The following is a 23,959-nucleotide window of genomic DNA, read 5'->3' on the forward strand; positions in this document are numbered from 1 at the left end:
CTGCTTGAGGCACCTTTTAAAGGGTACTTTCTTTTTCAGAAATTACTGATCTTTTTTCAGGAAAATAGTAAATACCTAGATGGAACAGAACAGCTTTCCTTTTCAGGAATGTCTCATTTCAATGCTTATTAAACGAAGTATCCCATTCCAAAGCTTTTATTTTCCAAATGTAACTTTCAGGCTAATAACACCCATTTAAGGCAGGTATATTACAATTAAACACAAGGCTAAATAATTGAAAACAGAGCATCAGGGATTTGTGGATTTTATGTGACTCATCAGCTTCACTCTAAACTATTTTGCCATATTTTTTTTCACAATGACTAAAAATCCCTATACTGGTCAATTACTTATCCATAGCACCGTTGATTTTCAAGACACATTCTTGAGGCGTGTGGTATCTGCAGAATTAGATTTTTAAAACTTATCCAAAAAGAAAAAAAAAAAGGAGAGAAAAACGCTCCACTCACAAAACACAGGGACATAAATACATTACATGGGCAGTCCCACATTGGATAGCTTAGCTGGCCCAACTTTTTTCCCCACTGAGAAACAGGACGCTTCAGTTTAGAGTGACTGTACAACCATGGATTCACACCATCAATCTGGATGATGGGGTATGATGGAAAAAACCCTTTATTTAAACAAAAAAACACATCCCATAAATAGCAGGGGGTAACAAAAAGTCGTAAATCCAAAATAATGGAAATAGATGAGGCTTACATCTGATAAAACAGAAGCTGAAAGTAGTCTACATAATGAAGTACATACCCTGAGGCAGAGAAGCTAAAATAGTATTTTCACAGGAACAAGTATTAAGGTGCCACAGATGCTTTTGGTTTGGACATCAGATTTTTAAAAATAAGGGAGCCAGATATTGAAAGTCTCATTATCAGAACGCTGAGAACAAGAAAGAAAAGAACTTTCAAAACTCTGTCTTAATTGTTTCAAGAAAGGATTTCTCTTTCTGAGTGGCTCCTTCTACAACTAAGAGAACTGAAAAACCATTTTAAGGGCCCATGACTTGCAACATATAACAGTGGTTTGTTGCAGCTTTTGTTCTTTCCACTAGATTGTGTATTACAGACTACGTGCATCTTGAAATGGCTGACATTACAGAGGGTGTAATCTAAAAGCTGGGCTCTAGGGCAAGAGTAGGGTGGAAAAGAAATAAGATAAAAATGGCTACTTCTGGCAAATTTCAGTGTTTCAGAACTCTTTTATAAACTGTCCTCTTTTAACTCCAGTAATATTCTATGTGATAGCAAAACAGGTTAAAATTAGACTAATATTAATTCATTTCTAGTGAAGGTCAGGCACCATTTGTGGATCTCAGTAATTTGCAGCAAATCAATTCAGCTGTACCTCCACATGCCTTACCAGTCAGTGCTGGCTAATCACAGAATCTGAATAGTGAAGGGAGAAATACCAATCAATCTAAAGACTGAAGTCTCTGTAAGCCAGCAGAGGTCACACAATCTTAAGGCAGGTTTTTGGACTTTCTCAAGCTGTCTTCTGTGGCTTACCAAGTATGTCCTGCTACAAATGTACTGCTGACACTGCTAGAAACATAGCAAGGCATCACTTTCAGAAAGTGCAGACATGCAGACCTTGCTAAAACATTACCTGAAACTGCTGCCTGTTGAATGCTGGAGTGGATCAGCCACTCCTGCTCATGAGATCATCAACAGCGAGGACAAGAAGTGTTTAAAATCAAACCAGTGATTAATACACAACCACATAGTATGCTTTGTGAAACAAACAGACTTTGCATAATGTCCCAAAATACTTCAGCATTAGATAACAGGGCGAGGAAGGGAGGGATTAGGTTGCATCAGCAATGGAAAAAATCTTTGAGAGTTTAGATGTGTAAGCGAAGCATAAAGCAAGGAATAGGGCAAACAGAAAAGGCTGCACTGGATAAGGGACCCACCTTGAAAGAAGATTTATCTACTAGAGATAGAAAGACTAGAAAGCAAAGGGAAACTAAAGCCATGTGTAACAGTAAAAGAAGGGGAAAGTTTGTGATGCATCCGTAACACAGCTCTCACAAACTACAACCTCACTCCTAATCTGAGAAAAATTTCATGGAACACTTGATAAAACTCAATGTCTGTGTATGGTTACATAGCAGAAAAGGGACCGCTGAAAGGAAAACACAGCAATTGCCCATCAGAAATCCCATTTTGGCTCTGGAAGGCACAGAACTGCCCTATGGAGCCAGAACTGGAAGCATTTTGCTAGATTTAACCCAGGCAAAGACTCAATGCTTCCTCACCCCACACTGTCAGGGAACAGCTCTGATCACTGTGCAGGACAGTAGAGTAGTGTCAACATCAGACAGCAACTCAAGTGAACTCATGGCAGTTCAAGACTTGCAGCTCTGAGGGAAATTGCCATGTAAAGACCAGGAGGAGGGGAGGATGTCCAATTGATTTTTACAACTTCACTTGAATTATTTTGCAGCTGTAAAACAGTCACTCTAGCATGAAATATGTGGTGCCACCCTGACAAATGAGTTCTAAATAATTGAACTGAAAATCAGTCAGAGCAGGTTTCAACAGATCACATTATAATTGCAGCTATTAACAACACATTTTTTAATATAGCACAAGTTAGGGTATAAAAGTATGAGAATTCATCTGAATGCTAGAAATATATTCTCAGCCAGAAGCTCTTCCAAGGCCATACAGTTCAGCCAACCCCAGATAAAAGTGATACACATTTGCCACCACGGGACCAACCCTGGCAGTTGCTGAGGACATGCAGTTTTCATCACCTTTCTAGAATTCAGCTCCATGTGTTTGGTTTCTTCAGCAATTGCACTTACTCATCTTTGCATCACAAACCTACTTGTTACTATAATGATACAAGCAATTGCTGGCACTCTTAAATCCTATTTTCACAGCAGAGGACAATTTTCTCTCTCTTACCTTAGGTTCTTTTGGCTGACTTTGCTGGAATTATCCTCTCAAAATTTTATAACTAACAGTTATTTTCATCACAAAACTATGAAACTTACAATCACATTTAAACTCTTTGCACGTATTTAGATAAAAAACCCAAAGCAGCATTTTCAGCCTTTTATTTCTTATACCAGCCAAAAAGACAAGCTTGAAACCTAATACCTTAAATTTATCCCAGTGGGCTACAAATATCATCTCAACTTGGTTAAAAAAAATCTAATGATTGAGCTAACTACTGAACTCAAATGGTAAGCATTTGTGGACCAAACAGATTTGTCAAATGAAGGAATAAAGATAATTTTAACTGATTGCTGTTATTGCTAACAAGATAAGATTAATCTGCAGCAAAATGAGGTACAAAAGTTGAAAAAAAAAAAAAGGTCACTTACTCTGAAGATCAAAGTCATCATCTTCAGAAAGCTGATCATACCCTGCCTTCAGAGGAAGGGCATAGGGAATATTACATAAGGAATGTCATTAACATTTGCACTGAAAAAAACTTTAAATTAAAAAAAGCTATTGCCAATACAAGAGTCATTTTATCAAGAAACAGATTTTTTTCAAGCTGCTGAAGGAATTAAACATTTTGACAGACCTGTTTCTAATTCTGGAGAAATATAATGTTTGTGAATTAAGAGTAAACCACTGTCTTTCTTTTTATATGAAATTTTCACATATCTTCAGGAAGACAGGAAGGACGTGAAGTCATAAAAAAGCCGAATTGGACACTTTGGACGTGTCTTTGGTGGGAAAGAAGTTGTTTTGTTTTGTGCATTGGGTTTGGCCGGGCTGGGAGGGCGTTGTTGTTTCAGGTTTGGGTAGTTTCTTTTTCTTAACTAGCAGCAGCAGCACTGTTGGACACTTGAAAGTGTGAGCCAGTGAAGGAAAAGGGTCATAAATGAAGATACTGCATCTTTGAAAGCTTCCTCAGCCCTTGGTGCTATATTCTTCAATATGGCAGACACAGAAAATATCTTGGTGAACACACACATTCAGCATATGATGTACTGTTAATAAAACATATCAATGAGAGATAATTCACCATAATATGAAGTAACTAGGCTATATAGTACTAAGATTTTTATGATTTAATTCTTGAAACAGTTATTATATCTCTTCCATTTTCCCTCCTACATTTTTAGAATCTGAAAATTTTTAGAACAAAGACTCATATTTTAAAAACCTGTGTGTACATGTGTGTTAAAAAAATCACCTAGAAATTCACACTTCACACAGGAGGATAAAACCTCTTCATCTTTAGCAGGTGCATTTTGTAGAGGAAAATTAATTAAAATTGCTTAATTAAATGAGATCTAAGGAAATCTGAAAAAACTTTAATGTACCTCTTCTCACTGTTTTTCAAGTGAGTTAAGTAATAAGATTAAATAAATATTTTTAAAAAAATTAAATCATCCAAAACATCTTCCACACTGGAAAGTTTGCCACAAGAAAAGGATCCATGTAGACAGACAACTGATGAAGTTGTCTAAATATAAAGTTCCAGTCCTCATCTAAAATTATAGACACTGTAAAAAACAACTACTCTTACAAAAACTTGTAATGAATTGTTTGTGAAAACAGAGCTGACCAATCCCAGATTAAGCTGGTACTTTCACACTTAAGTAATAGGATCTCCTGTTCACCTGGTTTTTGGATTCATGCTCACATCATCTGTGTTGTGTTAGCAAAAGCATATCTTTGTATTCAAAGAGAAATGATAAACTGAACAGCTAAAAAGTTTACTACCAGATGTTATCAAAAATGTACTTTTTCAGCCATTTTCTAAGCAAAACAACACACAAGTTTACATTGGAAAAAAACCCAATCGAATGAGTAAGAAACTCTCACACTCATGGGCAGAGCAGCCTAAGAAAATCTACAAGAGGCCAAGCACCCTTTTTCTGCCATTCAGCTTCTGCTGCAATTCTGGAGCCTTCACTAGCTGTTGCACAAGACCAAAGTCTGCTCTAGTGGCTATCTGTATTTCTCATAGTATTCTCTTTAATTTCCAAGCCACTGCATATTTCTCTAGTGTCAGTCTACTTTAACAGAAGCTGTCCATGTGAAGTGCAGGCACAGAATTGTAGAAATTACATGGAGCCTTGAACCTAAATCTAGAAAAGATTACAAGATGGTATTTTAACCATGAATACATCCACCAGAGATAGACCTAGGAGAGCTGTTCAAGACTGCTTAAGGCAATGTTTGCATTCACAACAAAGGATTAGGATATGGCCTCCAACTTCATCAGGCACTGAAAAAGAACCCTTGTCTGAGGCAGAGAGGTTGGCAGCTGTCACAGGGTAATTTTGGATCAGGCAAACACTTGCCCTGCAATTCAGGTCAATGTGAACAGAATGTAGAGATTTGAAAGGAAGTAGATGTTTGTCAACAACAAATCATATATATGGGCTGCAGTATCTTCAGCCATTTTGTGTCAGTTTAGCTGTGGAAAAATAAAGTTCAAAGATTTTTATTTCTAGTTAATTCTACCTGCAGCCACAAATGCCCAACTGTGGCTTGTAAGAATAAGGGTGAAATTTTCAGACTTTTTGTTTCTAATGTTACTATTTTGCAACTCCTTTAAAAATATCCACCTAACTACATTCTTTATTTAAACACTCTTTCCAGAACAAGGGCTAAATCTATGTCTGGCATGTTATTATAAAAGAAAACGGTATATCAGGAAACTCCTGATCGGAGCTAAAGGCATCTCCTCCTAGTGTTCACTCATGACTTCACTTCTACTTGGTTGTGATCAGAAGATATGCAATGTATGGCTGTCACCTACCTGCCAGAACCTGCCTGTTCTCATTTTCTTCATCCTCTATTAGATGCTGTTACCGTGGTGTGGCTTTTTCAAGAACAGGTAAGGTGCAAGTCCTTATGACTAAAGGCTATTACTAGTTATGCAGATTACAAGACTTGTCCATCCACAAACTGGGTTCATGCTGAAGCTGACTATCTGGCATCTGAGAATAAAGAAACTGATGAAGCAGAAAAGTTAGTACATAATTATCTTCCCTAGGCTTTTGGATAACTCAGTGAACAAAAGAGACTGGACTGTCACACGTGTAAAAACTGAGAGCATTCTACAATGTGCCTTTGAGCAAATATTCTCACTTTTCCCCAGAGACACTCCCCCGAAAATATCAGTGATAGACTCATTCTTCAGTTAAAGCCTCCATCCAAATCAGCTGCATTTCCATTTGAAATCCTTAACACCAATGGGCCAGAACATACATGTTGGTTTGTGTTAACATTTTTTAACTTCTCGTGTCCTACAGTCTGTGAACATCTCTGGTATTTATACATCCCAGGAAAGGCAACAGCAGAAAACAAACTTGTTCTTCTCAAGGTGGGTATTTGAAACTATCAGGTGGGTATACCAATTTTAGTCAGAAATTCAAACCTCATATGAGGAATCAACTAAACAGAGTTAAGAAGAGCATGAGCTCTATGCACCCGTTATACACAAGTGAAGTTACAGAACTTGACCTTTATTTAGCAATCAGTTTCTTTAACTTTTTTTTGATACAAAGTGACATTTTCATTTAGTACATAAAAATCCATGTCAGAACAGTACCTGTCTGTTTCAGTTGTACCACTGGAGTCTACTATGATCTCGAACTTTAAAAAACAAACAAAACAAACAAAAAATTGAGATAAACAAAAAACAACTTCTGTCCCTCACCATGAGAAGTACTTCAACTACTAATTAACCCATTCAATTTAATATTTTTTAATTTATATATACAGTATTATAATAGTATGGTATAATACTATATATATTTTAGATGTTTTTATAGTTCAGAATACTGTATATAGTGTATAACTACATAAATACAATAAAAAGTATTTTGAACTATAAAATACCAACTGTAAAACAGAATTTAAATTTAGTACCAGATCTTTCTTGAAGAACTGTGCAAGAAGAATCCCTTTTTTTAATTATAAAAGCTGCAAACAGAAGCAAAATTACAGCCTGTAGTGTAAAATTAGAAACCCTACATAATGAAATGTTAGAAACAGTGACTAAGAAACAAGTCTACTCAAATAATATTTTAAAAACAATTAAAATACAGTACCCAGGAAACATGGCACAAGAGACAGAAGAAACAGGTACAAAACCTGTGTTAGGAACACAGAGTCAGAAGTGCAAAAAACCAAAAAGGGAACCGATATAATAGAGTTTGGTACAACAGGTAAATAAGTATTGCAACCAAAACTAAACCATCACTTATTTTTTGACAGTGAAAACACTAACAATTTAGTACCTTTCTAAAGGCTTTTAACCAAAGCCCTAAAACTGTGTCTGCTCTTAAATAAAAACAGTCTATGTGAATGCTACACACTGAAGTACAAAGCTTAAGAATTACCCTGCAAAATTGCACCAACATAAGCTTTCCATATTTACAGTACCTAAAAGTGACAGAACACAGCATGCTAGGCCTAGTTTATAACTCTACCCCACCTGTACTTAATCCAGGCCCAACAACCAAAAATTATTACTTACCAACACATGTTAAACTTGGATTGCTTAGATACATTATGATGTTTAAATATTAGCTTCATGCATAAAACAAGAAACGATATCTTTGACAGACAAGCATTGACAGTATACAAACAGTGGTCTGCCCTGTGTAGGAGTGTACTTCCTCTTGAGCTTACTCCCAAGACGTACCGATTCAATCCCACATTATTACCTGGTTGTCAAGTCAACAATGTGCTTAGAAATGGTCAAAATTGTAACTAAGAGTCACATTGCGCATAAACCGTCCGCTCGTTCTAAGAAATTTCACTCCATTTTGGAGAGTTACCTCATTAAGTGAAAGGACACAGAATTAAAAAAGAACAAAACAAAACAAAAAGACATTCAAGTAAACAGCAAGAACCAAATACTTTGAAAAGGTTTTTGTAAACGTGTCATTCTACAGGGTTTTGCAGCATTGTTAAATTCATTACTCATGGACAAGTACACACAGGTCACCACCCTCGTGACGACCTGTCATGTGTACACGCACAATGTGAGAGACAAGCTCGGTGAAGTGATGATCTACCCTTCCCACATGCCTCGTCAGGTCCTCATGTGTTCGGTGTTATCATTCCCCTTCACAAAACAGAAATCACTTATGGATATCTTTATAAAGACAGAAATGAACTGAGTCCATTGGGTAGAAAGTTAGTTGGTTATTTACATCTGGAAAGTAGTTTCACAGCAAAATAAATCTACAGTGGGCCAGCTGGGATCCACAGGACCTTGTTTTGTTCTTGGTCGACAGTTGTCATAATCTGAGTGCAAATGCTTGAAAGGGCTCCTCCCTGGACAATGCCTGCAGAAAAGGAAACCCCACACACAAATGAGATGAGAGCAAACAGTTATGAGTAATTACCAAGAACAGTCTTCTGCATTTATCTCCAAAGTGTTTATCAACAGATCAGAATTAAGCAAGTCAACTCAGCATCTGACAGATGCATGTCTCTATTTAAAAAAAAATAAACAGAGCAAAGAGGTCAAGCATTCAATACACAGTTTCTTCTGCTAGCTCCTAAAACAATCCAGGGAAGTCAAGGAACTGATGGCTATAATCAGCTAAGACAACTGTTTTGTAAGTAGCCTCCATGTACTATTTTCAGAGGCATCAGGTGGCAAAGTTTAAGTCTAAAGATGGTCAGAACCTGCTATAATAAACCTCTGTTCAACATGTGGTGCTAAGAGTTTTATATTTACGGGATAATATACATAGAGACTATAGCTGTAGCAACTAGACACTATTTACAAATATTAGAAGTAAATTATGAGCAGCTCACAGATCGCTGAGCTAAATAAAACAGCAGTAGTTCCTACTCCAATTTTTATCATCAACCAGATTCAAGGAACAAAATGCCAACAGCAAGCAACTCCCTGAAAATCAATTCACAAGATAAATGAAAACCTTTTATTCTACCCTTGCTAAACATAAAAAGTAAAATGCCACCACTGACATATGAGAGGACAACACACTGTCCTCAATACTTAAAAACGGAGGAACTTTTTGACTTAAGAAATATGTCAGCCAGCAAAGCCTCTGGCTACAGCTAACACTAATGCTGAAAAATTATGGAAAGTCTTACACAGCTTAAGGCATAATTTTTCTTTTTGAGAAGAGAAAATACGATGTCACACAAACATATAATATCTGGCTCTGCAATATATACTACAGTTAATCATGTCAGGTGACTACAGATACAGAACACAGTAACTGAAAAGGTCTGTGAAAAATGACAAATGGCAAAAGAAGTGATTCAGATTACACACTGTATTCACAACTTAGTAGAGGAAACAAAGCCAACTTGAAAGTCATTAGTCAAAAACTGAACTCCGTGAAGCAGTTAAAGAGTATGACCTGTGGCCCCATGACTAACCTCACAGATAAACCATGCCTATATCTATCTAGATACTATCTACAGGCTTATTTCATGTGCAGTATTATAACTTCAACAAACTTAAATGTCAGTGCAATTTGAACACCAACCCTCTCTGACTACCAGCATCTGGAAGTGTTGATGACAGCTGGAGCCCACAGCACAGAGGCACCAACAGAAAGAGGCCCTTCCCACAGGGCAGAGAGAAGACACACGTAAGACTCTCTCAGAATAAAATGCCACAAATGCCTAAACAAGAAGCAGAAATAACATGTGGTGATGTAATTTGGCCATGTGCATGTCAAGTTCTCTGTAGGTTTAGTATGCACCATGTAAAAAACATTTGTATGGCTATTATATAACATTTTGTTGAGAACACATGGCTTCTCTCAGGATCCACTGAGAGAGCTCTAAACTAAACACACCCTTTTGTCTCTCCGCATTGGCAGCTATGCCTCAAAATATTTTTGTAAGAATCCCATTGTTCAGGAGATGAAAAGTTAGGTTTTGGCTAATAGGGTATTTGTTCTTCTTTTTAAATTTTGTTGCCACGAACATCAAGATACATTCAAAAGAGTGGGGATAAAATTCTAGCTATGTGGAAACACAGGGAAATATACTCTGAAATGAACAGAGAATCTCCAAACACTGTTTGATTTTTTTTTTCTCCAGTAAAAATACTACAATCCAAGACTGATTTCATAATTTTATGAAGTTAAAAAGGCTTCTAAAGTTGAATTTAATTATTCCAAATTCCAATGCATGCTCAAGAAGGCTTGGACAATGTTTTTTCCATTGTTGAAACATTTAAAGTATGTCTCACAAATCAAAATCACACAATTACAGAAGGGAGGTTGATTTTGGAAAGGACCTTTAGAAATCATAATTTGTTAGTTTAAACTACCAGGAGTTTCTGTTGTTTTGATTGATTTTTACAATTTAGAAAACTCTTCTACTCCTTACGTGGTATAACACTGACAACACTATGTGAAATCATCAAATCCTGACCATACTTTCTATACTACTGGCTAGTAATAAAACCTTTTCAGAATCTCTTTAGATCATAAGATTCTAATATTCAGAACAAAGGAGATTTCTATCTTGACATTTCCTCTTCCAGTAAAATAAAATAAGAGAACAAAAGTTAGTCAAAAGGGAAGGCAGAATGAAAAAACCAAGGTGCTCATTGAAAGGGCATTGATCTCTTGAATTAAAATGCAAATGGATTAAATTACCACTGTGATCCTACTGAAAGTTTTATTAAATACTAACCTGTAAAGTACTTGCTATACTCCTGTTCTATTTTTTGAGCTGTCTCAAATTGTTCTTTGGAATGCTTTTGTGTAACTTTGTCCCTCAGGAAGATTGGGTCTTTTTGCTCTCTGAAAAAATAAACAAACAAAAGAGGAAAAAAAAAAAGAAACACCTTGTATAAGAGTAATTTTTTTTATGGACTTGAAAAGAGCGCCTCTAGTTGGGCAAACAGGAAAGGCTAATTCACATGCAAGCAGACTCCTAGGCCCAGAGTGCCATCTACTGTGTCTCAGCAGCATCAACAGTCATCAGGATCATTTCAGTGCTAACAAATTTATTTGCTCTCAGACTAAGGTGGTATTTCTTTAAAGTTTCAGAGACTGGGAGGCAGTGGATGAAGAAAGAATCTAAGTTTATCCAGTTCATATAAATTGGATCATCATCTCATATACATGCCAGTACTCCTTACACAAAGCTGGGCACAAGTATCACTCTTCTAAGGGCTTGTGAAGTATCAAGCACCAAAGCACCAAAGTTAGTATTTTCATGTTATCCTATCTATGACACATTTTTGAGATGCCTCTTTTCTATTATACAAGCTCTTGAAAATAAAAGATGAAAACACAGAGAAATACAAATGCCAAAATAATTATTTGAAAACATAATTACTAAACTAACCTATCATTGCTGTGGTGCATTTCAGAGAATGCCAATAGAGCTTGTGCTACATCAAAAAGGGTGTTTAGACAAACTTTTGGTGCACACAACAGGCAGACAAAATGTGCGACTTATACCGATGACTGTCAGAAATCCTTGCTTGACTAGTTTGACCATTGTCCCTTTCCAAAAAAAGGAAACAGCTGTAATGGTCACAATTTCACTTCCAAAGGTGGTCAAGACATGACAGTTCCATTTATCACAATCTTATAGTTGTAATGAAATACACCTCATTGCTCTATGTCCTGTTTGTACTTTAAAGTAGTGCTACTTATCTTCTTTATGAAATAGATAGTAGTCAAATTAACCTACAGATTAAGAATGTAAGAAGTCTTCAACTTTAGATACAAAGACAGCACAAGTATAAGATTTTTTAGCAAAATGTTCCTCAATATTCACGTTGGGAGATGATTTCCCTTCTTGCCAAATCAATCTATCAAAATATGTGAAGGCTTTTTCAAGCATCAGGGGAGAGACTAGCATTTGCACGTCCTGTGCTCTGTTCCTGGCTATATTCAAACAGGAATTTCACAATTACTGAAAGAACGCAGCCTGAGAAGACCACAGTATATGCACTGTGGCAAAAGGGGACTTCCCTTGCTTTGTTTACTGGAGAATGAAGGTGAGAAAGCTGAGGCTATGAATCAATTGGCACTGCACCCATACTCTTGGCCCTTCTAAGAAGATGAAGAACAGCTCTTTCTCATGGTCAACATGTCAATGGATCTCACCCATATCAGTCTTGCAATGTACCACAAAGGTTAGCAGGAAAGATCCTCCTAGAGGAAATTGAGTTTCATCTCCATGGATTTCTTTGATAGACTCACTTAATTGTCATGCAACCCAAATGAAGTTAAGACCCTCTACCTCATAGTGGGTTTTATAAGGACTATTTTCCCCATTTTACAGAATCTCAGAATGTTCTGAGTTGGGAGGGACCCAGAAGGATCACTGAGCCCAGCTCTTGAGTGAGTGGCCCATACAGGGATAGAACCCACATCCTTGGTGTTATTAGCACCAGGCTCTGACCAAGTGAGCCAATCTCCCTGGCTGTCCTAAGAGATTTAAAATGGCTAGGATGAAATAAACAATAAAGGTAAACTTAGACTTATTTTAAGATAGAATAAACATCCCTGAACTATACCCCTTGCAGACTTACTTGATTTGTTTAGCATTTTTGTAGCGAATAAAAATTACAATAGGGTAGATATGAACACTGTGGAGCCGTTCGATGGCATGAGGAGCGATGTCAAGCAGACAATGACAATCCTAAGATCAAATGTAAATGCAAAACACTCATTCAGTTAAAAAGCACAAGCACACATGCAAATCCCCCATTTCTTCCCCTACTTAAATCATAACCCAACAATTTTGCCATACATATAGCATTTTGGGACTACTGAGCAAATTGTACCCAAAGGATTTATAACAAAAGATAATAGATGAAAAATTGCAAGAAATAGCATTCACAATACCAAAAGCATGCATTGATAGAAAAAAACATACTTGAAGAACTTATAGCATGAAAACTTAGATTGAAATATATGCATTACAGTTTTTCAAAGTTTAAATATTCCTATTAATTTTCTCTTTCAGAAATCATGAGCAAACACAAGTGTTAGTAGGACTTTCTATGTGGTTTGATTGAAAACTGTAAGCAGTGAACAGACTTCAGGTAAACATCCATCTCCAGGATTATGATGATGTCTATATTCTACATGACTGCATTAAATGGAATAGTTTAAAAAATTAAATCCTTTTTTTGGAGGTGATAGAGCATGGAATTTAAGAACATTATTTCTAACTTTATTTAGTAATACTGTAAAAGAATAGGAACATTTCTAGCTTCTATAAAGGTGAGCTCATTTTAAATAGTCACATGCAAAAGTAAGCTAAGTTTTATTTTATTTAGCAACCTGCGGAACAGTTCCCTGAATATCTTAAAGGATGACACTGCTAACATAATTTCCACTCCCCAACATAAGTATGTAAATTGTTCAAAGAACTACAGCATTAAAATTGACTCACCTTTTCTGTTATCTCTTTTATTGAAGCTACAGTTGTCACATCGAAATGTCCACTCCTCCGTTTGTAATCGATGAACAGACAATCCTTCACACCCCGCTCTATGGCTTGCTGGGAAGCTTTCATAACCTCTGTTGCACAGAAGAGAGCCCCTTTCATTACTGTTCCTTAGGCACAGAACAAGGCTGAGACGACAATGTCTGCAAAGCCAGATTCTTGGAGCGTTATCCGTCTTTGTGTTGACATTTTGTTGATTTATACAGATGTTACTACTGTGTATTCTAAGCATGGGTAAAACAGCTGTATTGGCATACTTACCAAGGGGACACCTGCAAAATTTTCCAGGGGATTCTTTGACCAGCATGTCTTTCACAGCATCAAGTAAAGGTCCTAGAATCAGAACAGGCCTAGGGGAGGTACAGTCCACTTTCTGGACACGCTGATAAGCCAAACTTGCAGAATCTACACACACAGAAGATATTTATTTGTAAAAGCTTACATTTCCAGGCATTCATCAAACAAGCAGAAGCATCATGATAGGAATAATGAGAAGACCTCCTCTGCAAGGGATGGCAAAGGGATAGCAAAATACAAAATACGGTCATTATTGAAGTTTTTCCACTTGACAGCTGAAACTAGAGATTTTTCTAACTGAACCTGTTGTTCAATTAAAAAAACTGAATTCCTCACCTTCCCCAATCATCCCTAAAAGCATAAACAAAACACAGTATTTGATATATCTGGCTTGATTTGTTGAGCTCGTACAAGGTAATAAGCATTACAACCAATGTGATTTTTCTGAAGGAGTGAAGAAATAAAAGAGAAGATTTTGAGTGGTGCACAGGATTTCTGTCTAGACTAAGCAACCTGGACTGAAATTAAATAGTTGAAAGGAAGATCAAAACCATGCATCAAAAAGAATCTCTCTCTCCAAATGAAATAATAATGCTAATAGGTTCAGGAAGAAATGAGGAAAATATTTTGAAACACACTGGCCTGTAATTTAATACAAAAAAAATTTGTATTTTTCTTATTAGAGATAATGACCACCATTTGTATTTAGAGCAATTAGAAAGTAACATTATTTGTTGTGCTGTGCTACACTTGATTAAAAATGAAAGAGAAGTAAAGGCAAAACCCTCCCATGTATAACAAAGGTACTTGCCATCCAAGAAAGGAATCGAGTCTGTACTGATTGTATCCAGAGCCAATAAATCTTTTCCATCTTTGGAACCACTTCGCTTATGTTTATGCTTTCTTCTGAAGAATGACCTCCTTGCGGCTGCTGACAATGTCTTAGATGAACTGTTTTCATCTTTAGCCTCAGACATGCTGTGTCTCCTGTAGAATTCCTGATCCATCCTAGAAAAAAACACACAAAATGGCTGGTATTTAAAGTTATATTTTTAATACTTTTGACAGTATCACAGCTGGTGATGCTGTGCCTGATGTGCCCCAGGACATTGTCATTTCTAGTTTACTATTTAGCAGCATTAAAACCAACTTGATACAGCAATATATATAATTCAATGTATATTAAAGAATGCCATCCTTAAAATGACATATCTAAGTATTACAATCTTCCAGAAAGAACAGAAGCAAGCAAGTCTTTTATGCATCTCACTAGTCAGACTTGTAAAGACAAATACTTTTTAAAGATGAATCCTGTAACTGAGGTCACTTACATATATTTACTGGGAATCTGTCCTCTTTCCAGCTTCTGAGCATTCTCATCTAGCTGCCAAGCCATCCAACAACCAAAATTTCCCTGTGGTAGAGTGTCATCCACATACAAAATGTCATCTTTCTTAAAGCTTAAATCCTGCTCCATCTCTGCCACACGGTCATAAAGTGCTCTGGAAAGGAAGACAAACAGGCTCTGCAACTGGTCTCTATCAACTCAAGGGAAGAACACCCCTTTTCTGAAAAAAGTTAACAGATTAGTGGCATTCTCTACATCTCAGGAATACATGAGTGAAAAGTGAGAGAGAGACTTGCTATACTAGACTGTGTACTTGCTGTGAGGAAATAGTTGGATAAATCAGTAAATTTCAAATTTAAAAAAACATGGCAGTATTTCCTAACAGCCTTATGCTGTCATTACCAGTCATGCTCAAATACCTGATGTAGAATCCATCTCCAGGAAGGTCTTTTATCTTATTAAACTCTTCTATCCTATATTGAGTCTTTATTTTGATATTTTCTCCAGGCTTCAACATTTCAAGATAAGCTTCCTCAGCTGTTTTATTTCGCATGTCAATGGACCCGTACTGCAAAACACAAAAATAAACCTTTAGATGTGAAATTGCATTCAACAAGCCATAGAAGTAAGTGAGCTTGTAAAACACGCACAATTAGTTTGTTTTTCTCACTTGTAGTTTCTATATTTGTCTTGTCACTTAAAACTCAACTACAGTTTGCACCTTCAGATGTCTAGCAAGAGACTGAGACATTATAGTGGAAAACAAAAAACTCAAACAGCAAACAGCAGACAGGTACTGTGAGAGAGCACTTCTTGAGAAAGTTTTCCCAAGTGTAAGCTGAGAATCATAAAATTCACACTGAAAAAAATTATTATTTTTAGGGATAGCAGGAAGGAAGGAAGGAAGTCAAACATGATTACAAAGCAAAATCTGGACACTAGAAGTTCAAAGGGAGAGTCTCGGTGCTCACTTGTATCTGAAAAGCTCATAAAGATTTAACAGTCTTGACAAGTAGATAAATATTGTCATTTCAGATACAGAAAGCAGAGTCAAAGACACAATACATGGTTTTCCCTAAAATCTCTTTAGAATTTCATAGTAGTAAGACCAATATTGTTCTCTGTTTCACAGTGTCTTTTACATCCTTGCCTCTCTCCTACATGCAGCCATGGGATTCAAAGCTTCCCATTTAGATGAAGGGAGCAGTTGTTAGTAATCACAGGCAGACATATGTGAGTCCTTCCAACTTTGAGGCATCCTGTGCCATCAACAGTGATAGTACTCCAGGCTCACATCATCAAGCTCCTCATGTGCTGCAGAGCCAAAATTCAAGTTTGTTTTCTGACCATTCTTACCTAGGTTTTGGGGCAGGAACTCCACACTCACAGAACATTCCACACTGTGGGACAGCACAGCACTTGGCACCTCCCTCTTTATGCCATCCCAGCCATTAGTCAGTGCACTGCAGACAGTGCACTGCTTACCTCAAGTATCATGTCACCCAAGACCAGTCCATCAGGTCCTTTTGCTGGGCTGTCATCATCTACATCTGAGACAAAGATTCCATACAGGTTTCCACCACATATCTGGATCCCAAGATCAACTTGGGATTTTTTAACAACAACAATTCTAGGTTCAGGGGTCCTTTTGTTTGTGTCCACAGGGCCCCTTTGAACAGAAAGAAATAACACATGTACTAGATTTGAAAAACTTGCCATGCATAAAATCAACTTGCCATCTGAAGAATATATATTTTTAAAAATATTACTCAGAATAGGTCACCTACAGACAGAGTCTTCAACAACAAACAGCACCTTTCCAACTAAGCCAATCTTGCAGAAAGCTTTCTTCATTCCTTGCAGATCTCATGTGTCAGAAACAGTCTGAAAACATGTACATTTCTATCCTGGGGCCCACTTAACTTTTCTGCTGACTTATTTCAACCAGACACAGCATTCACAGGAGTACACTTCCGGATTTAATACCCTTCATATCCTAATCATGACCATTTATTTTCCTTTAAGACAGAAGTTTCCCTCTCTACCTTAAGGAATTCCGGGGACTTGTAGTTGGAGTGGTTTGTTTGGATGGGGGTGTCATTGTCCCTTCGTCCTGCTCACTCACAGTGTCAATCACGGAATGATTGTCAGGCGTTGCAGCTCCACTGCCTTGGGGGGTGGAATGATTACTCACAGGTTCCAAGCGAGAACTAAGACAGGGGAAAAAAAACAGAAGAAAAGACTGGTGGGTTAATGCCAAATATTTTCCACTGAAAATTTTTAATTTGGCTGTAAGTCAATTTTAGAGTAACAGAGATAAAACCCAAACCCTATAACTCAAATGGGCATGACAAAAAACATATGTTCACCATAAGTCTATGAGAAAGACAAAGCTCTGTTTTGAAGTGTGATCATGCATCAAAATCGGATGGCTAATTTCACCAGGTCATTTGCCTTCTCTAATTAACATTGGAAATTCTGATTTTGGGAAAAAGAAAAAAGTAAAAAATACTTGAAGTATTAAAATTTCATAATCCTAGGAAGAAGTCATCTTGGATTTTATGTTAGTATATTTAGGGATTATGCCCAAATAGAAGAGAAAATATATTTTGATGCATCCAGCATTCTTCTTTTGACAAACATGCATTCACCCATTATTTTTCAAAGCAATCACACTTATCAGCACACGCGTGCTCGCATTTGCAAACATATTAAGTGTACAGAAGTTAGCTATCAGCTAAATAATTGTGTGGACAGGAGAGCTGTCTTTTCCCAGGTCTAGCCAGCCTTACCTTGACCGTGAGTGATTGCCAAGCTGATACATGTGTGGGTTATACTGAGCCAGAATAGTGATGGTGTCGCACTGCTGCCCAATGATTAGTCGAGCTTGTTGCTCTGTAGCATTTCTCAAATTAATTCCATTAAACTATGGGAAAATTGCACAAACCAGAATGTCAAGTTTGCAAATGGAAACCAGCAAGCTCATTCTTTCAGTGTCCTAACTAGAGTAATGTCTAAATGCTCACTTATTCCCACTGGAGAAAACAGGAGAAAGAAAATGTTGCTATACAGTGAGTTCTAGGGTTTACTCCTTGGAAGGAATAACCATAATTTTCAAATATTTTGTAACTTGACAAGGAGCTTAACAATACTTTCACTCTTAAAAGACATATATATTCTGAGCTAAGCTATGATTTCATACAAATTGATTCAGATCACTAATATGAGTAAATTCAGAATTTAAAGATATATTCAGTTCTATTCAGGTCTATTTTAGTATCAGAAACACACTGTGCAACAGAAGGTGCTTTAACACGACGTTACACTTACAAAGCAGTTCTGTACTTTAAAAAAGGCTACTCCCTGTGTTTATCTAACACAGTATGCAGAAACATCATTGAGCCTACATAAATAATTGTTAACAAGGTATCTTAGCTAAGAATATGGCACAGCAACAACAGCATGAAACTTGGTAAAAGCCAGCTGCTTGAAGATGTACTCCCCTTACCAGGCAGAGCATGGGATTTGGACTGAAGGTTAAGATTAAGGATGGAAACTAACTAGCTTAAAACTTAATTACATCTGTATAAGACAAGATGAAGATATACCATCAAAAGACATGATTTTTATCATTAACCCTGAAAATGTCACAACAATCACAATTATGGACAATTACAATAGAGTGTACCCTTTGCTACATCTCACAGTGCACAAGGTTTCACAACATAGTTGTTTTGGGCAAGGCAGATATGGCTGCAGTCATACAAGCAGATTTATCAAACCTTAGCAATAGGAAGCAAACAATTACCTCCAGTAACTGATCACCATATTCAAGGCCAGCTTGATGGGCAATGCTCCCACCTGTTACTTTAGAAACAAATATTCCACCATTTTCTCCGCTCACAATGGAAATCCCGAGTGGCTCAGAACCCTTCTGCACTTTAACATGGCGTGGCTCTTCCATGTAGGGCCTTTCAAAAAGAAATTTAAAACTGAGTTGGAAAAAATTGCACTTGAAACACCACAATACCAAAGTTACATGCAATATTTATGCCTGTCTGAACTGTAATAATACAACAGCTTTGAACAGTTACTTAAAAAGCCCCACCAATTGCCAACAGTCTTAAATGCATTCCTTTATCACCATGCAATGTACAGTGGCAGAAGTAAGTGTACACCAGGTACATGACTGCTCCAAAAATGATGGTAAATATGAATTATAAATAGAATGGTCATGAAGTTGATAGGAAAGAAGCTTCCAAATGCATATTATATGAAAGTAATTGAACCACTGTATATAATATGTCATTGTAAAACCATATTCCAGAAGGATATGTTACAAATACAAATGCTGGGAGTCTTCATTGCCAGTGAAAATAAACAAAATGAATAGTAAGGTGGTAAACCAAAGGACAACAAAGCACAAATATAATATTTCATATTTGTATGCTGGGAAACACAAATTAGTAATGAAAATTAAGCAGTTACGAACTCAAGCCATTAGGACAGCAGTTTGCATGGTAGCATTACAATTACCATGCAAATTCTCCTCAGGGCAATTATCCAAACGTAAAAAAAGCACAAAGTGCGCAATACTGCTCGAGAAGGACAACCTTAGATCAGGCCAACCTCAAACTCCTTAGTGATGAGAACCTAGGCCTAGGAGCCACAGGGATTCTCAGAAAAGACCTATTACGGAACAGATATCTGAAAGATGCAGAAGATTTGAGAAGACAAGAACACTTAGAACAAGACAAACAGAAGTAAGACACTACTAAGTATAACAAGAAAAAGGCTTATACAAACAAATACCCTGATACCTTCCCCTTTCCTACCCCCATATTTGGGATGTATCCACCTGTACAAATGAGGCTTGTCCATCCATGATGTGCATAAACCAAGAGTAGCCTTCTAAAAAGTCCTGGTTTACACTATTATAAACTTTAAAACGTCTACACAGCAAGAAGCACCACCAGGCATTAACAGTTTAGCTCAGTGCAAATGAAACAGCTTGGCCACCAGGTGTGGTGTATTTTTTATTTTAATAACACTATACTGCATTTGACATGCATTAATTTGAGTGCTTTCTTTCCTAGCATTTCATTATGCCACATAGATGTTAGCTAAATTGTGCCAACTGCTTAAACTATTTTATTGTGCTTTTCAGAAACAAGAAGAGTTAACTGGACTTCGCTGACTACCACCAAAGTGCACGAGGCTGAGGAAGGGTATTTTTGGGAAAAGTAGGATTTGGGGCTGGGGACAGAGGGAAGGGGACATTGTTTCATAACCACGCATATTGCCAGTCTTTGAAGGGATCTTTTTGGTAGCCTTCTGCAGCAGAGGCACAATAGTTTGCCAGCTTATTGATGCATATGAGATAAAAACTGTTGGCTGCTGACACGATGCAAGCCTGGAACTCAGCCATCTACATCACCATTAGCGGTAATGCCCCCAGCAATTGCTTACCCATGGAGTGCACTTATCACTGATGCTCACATTTTTTGCATGTAACCTAAATTAACTAAATTCTGATAACTTGCAGAAAGCTGATTATTTTTTCATTCATTTATGAGTGTGTAAGCAATATTATATGAAGTTTCCTCTTTACCAAGGTCTATTTCTACATTAAAAACTAAAATTGCATCTTTTGGAGCTTTGTTTATTGTACCTTTCTGCTTTTTCATCTACCACACCCATTTTTAATTTGTTTTGGATTGGAGTAAGAAGGAATCAAACCTATACAAATGTATCTGAGAACTCTAGTAAGAGCAGAATGACAGATAATTATGCCTGTACAGCAAAGCACTAATAAAGTAAAAAAGGATAACATTAAAAAGGTATTTTATTTGAAAAGCAGTTTTATCAAAATCAAGTGAAGCACTTCCCCATAATATTCAGACTGCCTGTCAGAATCAGTAGACACGGAGTAAAAAGTCCTTATTGATGAGATCTTGTAATTTTCGTTTAAATTAAAATAAACAGATAGAAACATTGATTTTTTAAAAATCTATTTAATTATTAATTTTATCTGGGGAAAGGCCAAATGAATTATTTGTATTTTGTGGGAAACGGAAAGCTTATTACAACCCCCCAAAATTCAAAAATTTCTTAAGATAGATTTAAGTAGCTACTTTGCTAAACTGAGAACTGTTTAATAGTTTGTTTTGTTTTAAAAACCTACCACCATACTTTAGAATTATACTATTTTTAGAAAATCAATTCAGACTATGGTTTACACATAAGCACAGCAAGAGCAATGGGTCTGGAACCCGGATGTACTTCAATAATATGATCAAGAGTAACAAAAATTGTTATTTCCCAGAGATCAGAACATGTATCTTGTGCTCTAAGACACAGAGATACAGACTGCCAAAACCCCAGCTTGTTCAGCTGAACACTCACATCATTAGTCACGAGAAAGAAAAAAGACACTCGGAATTTGCAAGTGACAATCAGAGAAACATTTATACGAGAACAGAAGCTGAGTACATGTACTACAAGTGTCACACTGAAGTAAGAATGTAAATTCACAAAAATCTCTTTATGTTTCCTCTCAAATAAAGCTGTTCTTTGTATACAAGACATTTTATAAATGCTGCAATAACTTAGTCACAAATTCTTCAAACAAGACAAAAGTTTCAGGTAGTATTTTATGAACAACTTTTTATTACCACCAGAAAAGTTAAAATACAGAATATCCTCACAATATTATCATTCACATTTTTATGGTCAGTGTTTTTACATAAATTAGGCATACAAAAGTGTCTCGAAGTTGACATAAATCTGATTTCAACACATCAGAGCTCTTTTACACCGCCAGAATGGCACTTAGCTGTCTTACTGGAAATAAAGTCTGATTCAAATTTGTGTCTTACTATTCTATGCTTCAAATTTGTGTAAACCTTTTCATATATTCAGTCTAGCCAGATTAAGATAAAAGGAAAACAGATGTCCAAGACTGATACTATAAGCAATGTAACTTTGAAATATTCATTGTGAGATATAAAGTCATTAAACACAAAGCACATGTTTTTAAGAAAGCTATCATGTTAAATTTCAATTCTGCAAGCACATACACATATACTAAATGCTACTACTAGCAGTGGTCCAGGTACAGCCAAAGGGATCAGTCAGAGCAGTGAAATTGCATCTGTATAAGTTCTGTACTGTTTGCAGTAAAACTGCATCTGTACTCTTCTTCCTCAGTTATGTGCTCAATTTTTCATGTTATCTGGTTACATGGAAACAAGGCACAATGGTTGGAGCATGTATTCTGCCATGCTAAGGCACTTGATATTTAGCTATCAAATGTTACTAGATCTTAATTTTGTTTAGATTTCTAGAATATAGAACAAGGCTATCATAAATAAGCATGTGAGGTAGTTGAACTGAAAGGGTATATTCCAATTTAAACTGCTCTTACTTGGTGTTATCATTGGTCTAACATGGAAGAAACAAAACCTTTATGAAATCACCTATTCTTAAAAACCACAAAAAGATCTCTTACATACTTTCTAAAGAAAAAAACCATGGAATAACAGGACCTGAGATGCACTTCTACATCTCTGTGTTTTTCATTTAAATTAAATGTTCACATTCCTTCAGACTAATAAACAAACACACAAAATTTCATCAGATACATTAGTATTATAAACAAAAAATGTGGGGGCCTTACCTATCTTTTCTACGTTCTCCGACAGATACGGGGCTAATGGAAATCCTAGGTAATGTGGAAAGGGAGTTCTGAGACTGGCTGCTGGTGAAGGAGGACGTTTCCAAGTTCAGAGGTGACTGGGGAGGAGTTATCAAGCTGGGACTGCTGCATTCTGAGTGTGACAAGGAGCCTAGGAAGAGGCAACAGTTGAGTGTTAGTGCTCTGCATCTGTCCTGGTTGGCAGATCTACGCAGACACAGTGAAACACACCACACACACACATCTGAGACGTGAAAGAGGAGAGACTGTTCACTATCTATTAGTCATGGCTTAGGAAGACCAGGTAACTCATTTCAGACAGTGCAAACTCACTGTCAATGACTCTGTGTTAAACCTGTCCTCTCCAAGTGCAAACAACTACAGCCATTTTCATCAGGAGACAAGCTTACAGACAAGCTACAACATGAGCGTGTCTGAAAAGCATTTTAAAGAAAAACAAAAGACAGAAAAGAAGTAAAACAAAAACCTAATATGTAGGTTTGTTTTCAAACAAAATATTTATGTACAGCCCTTCCCTTTACATAGGAGGTACATTATGTGACACCTGAAAAAGATAACAGAAGTCAAGCATGCATCCTACACAGAGACAGGAAAGCTCTGAAATTTCAAACAAGCTTGACATGACTTAGATTGCATCTTTACCCTGGTTGTAGCCTTCCTAAGTAATCTATAGAACAACTGCCCTGACATTTTGCTCCCTTTGAAAAGCTACAGAAAATAAACCTCAAATTATTAATCACAAATGAAAGTGATTTTTCAGAACTCTCTTGGCTCAGTTAGCAAAAGCACTGCACACAACACATTAAGGCTGCAGAAAATTTGAGCAATGATGGCAGCAAAGAGTTGCTGATTGCTGTCAGCAAACTCCTGATTCTACAGCACTCCAACTACTGCTTGTCTTGAACCATCGTCCACTAGGCAATTTTGAGTGAAGTACTGAAATATTTTCACTGCATTTCAAAGTATAATTTACAACCAGTGATACAACAGCAAGCAAATCATATACTTAAAGAAACAAGCAAAAAAAAAACCCATGTCAGCTCACTGTTAAAATTTTCAAGGCATCATTCTAGAAGAACTACAAAAGATTCAGCAATGCTTATTCTTACTTCTGTCTGCACTTTTACTCACTGTGCCAGTACTCGAGTCAACCACCAGAAAAAACAACTTTCA

The 23,959-nt window shown here is 36.8% G+C and overlaps 1 protein-coding gene across 4 annotated transcripts in view; it reads right to left on the bottom strand.

Moving 5' to 3' along the window:
- Window positions 1–6,445: 6,445 nt before the first annotated feature.
- DLG5 (discs large MAGUK scaffold protein 5) overlaps window positions 6,446–23,959 on the bottom strand; it is a 97,007-nt gene continuing 79,493 nt past the window's right edge. For 2 of the 4 annotated variants that reach the window (XM_054276949.1, XM_054276947.1), the window contains exons 21-34: window positions 22,748–22,916; window positions 19,699–19,776; window positions 18,878–19,040; window positions 17,862–17,995; window positions 17,115–17,279; window positions 16,555–16,738; window positions 15,489–15,637; window positions 15,053–15,223; window positions 14,533–14,729; window positions 13,686–13,829; window positions 13,371–13,498; window positions 12,502–12,611; window positions 10,644–10,753; window positions 6,446–8,299 (exon numbers count right to left, since the gene is read on the bottom strand). In XM_054276949.1, the coding sequence (XP_054132924.1) occupies window positions 8,196–8,299; window positions 10,644–10,753; window positions 12,502–12,611; window positions 13,371–13,498; window positions 13,686–13,829; window positions 14,533–14,729; window positions 15,053–15,223; window positions 15,489–15,637; window positions 16,555–16,738; window positions 17,115–17,279; window positions 17,862–17,995; window positions 18,878–19,040; window positions 19,699–19,776; window positions 22,748–22,916 (2,006 nt within the window). In that variant the 3' untranslated portion in view covers window positions 6,446–8,195. The remainder of the gene's footprint in view (window positions 8,300–10,643; window positions 10,754–12,501; window positions 12,612–13,370; window positions 13,499–13,685; window positions 13,830–14,532; window positions 14,730–15,052; window positions 15,224–15,488; window positions 15,638–16,554; window positions 16,739–17,114; window positions 17,280–17,861; window positions 17,996–18,877; window positions 19,041–19,698; window positions 19,777–22,747; window positions 22,917–23,959) is intronic. The other 2 variants (XM_054276951.1, XM_054276950.1) reach the window with 1 other exon arrangement.

Source organism: Melozone crissalis, unplaced genomic scaffold (genome assembly GCF_028551555.1).
Source record: "Melozone crissalis strain CALT ecotype California unplaced genomic scaffold, PUWL_Pcris_2 ptg000019l_1, whole genome shotgun sequence".
NCBI classification, from domain to species: domain Eukaryota; kingdom Metazoa; phylum Chordata; class Aves; order Passeriformes; family Passerellidae; genus Melozone; species Melozone crissalis.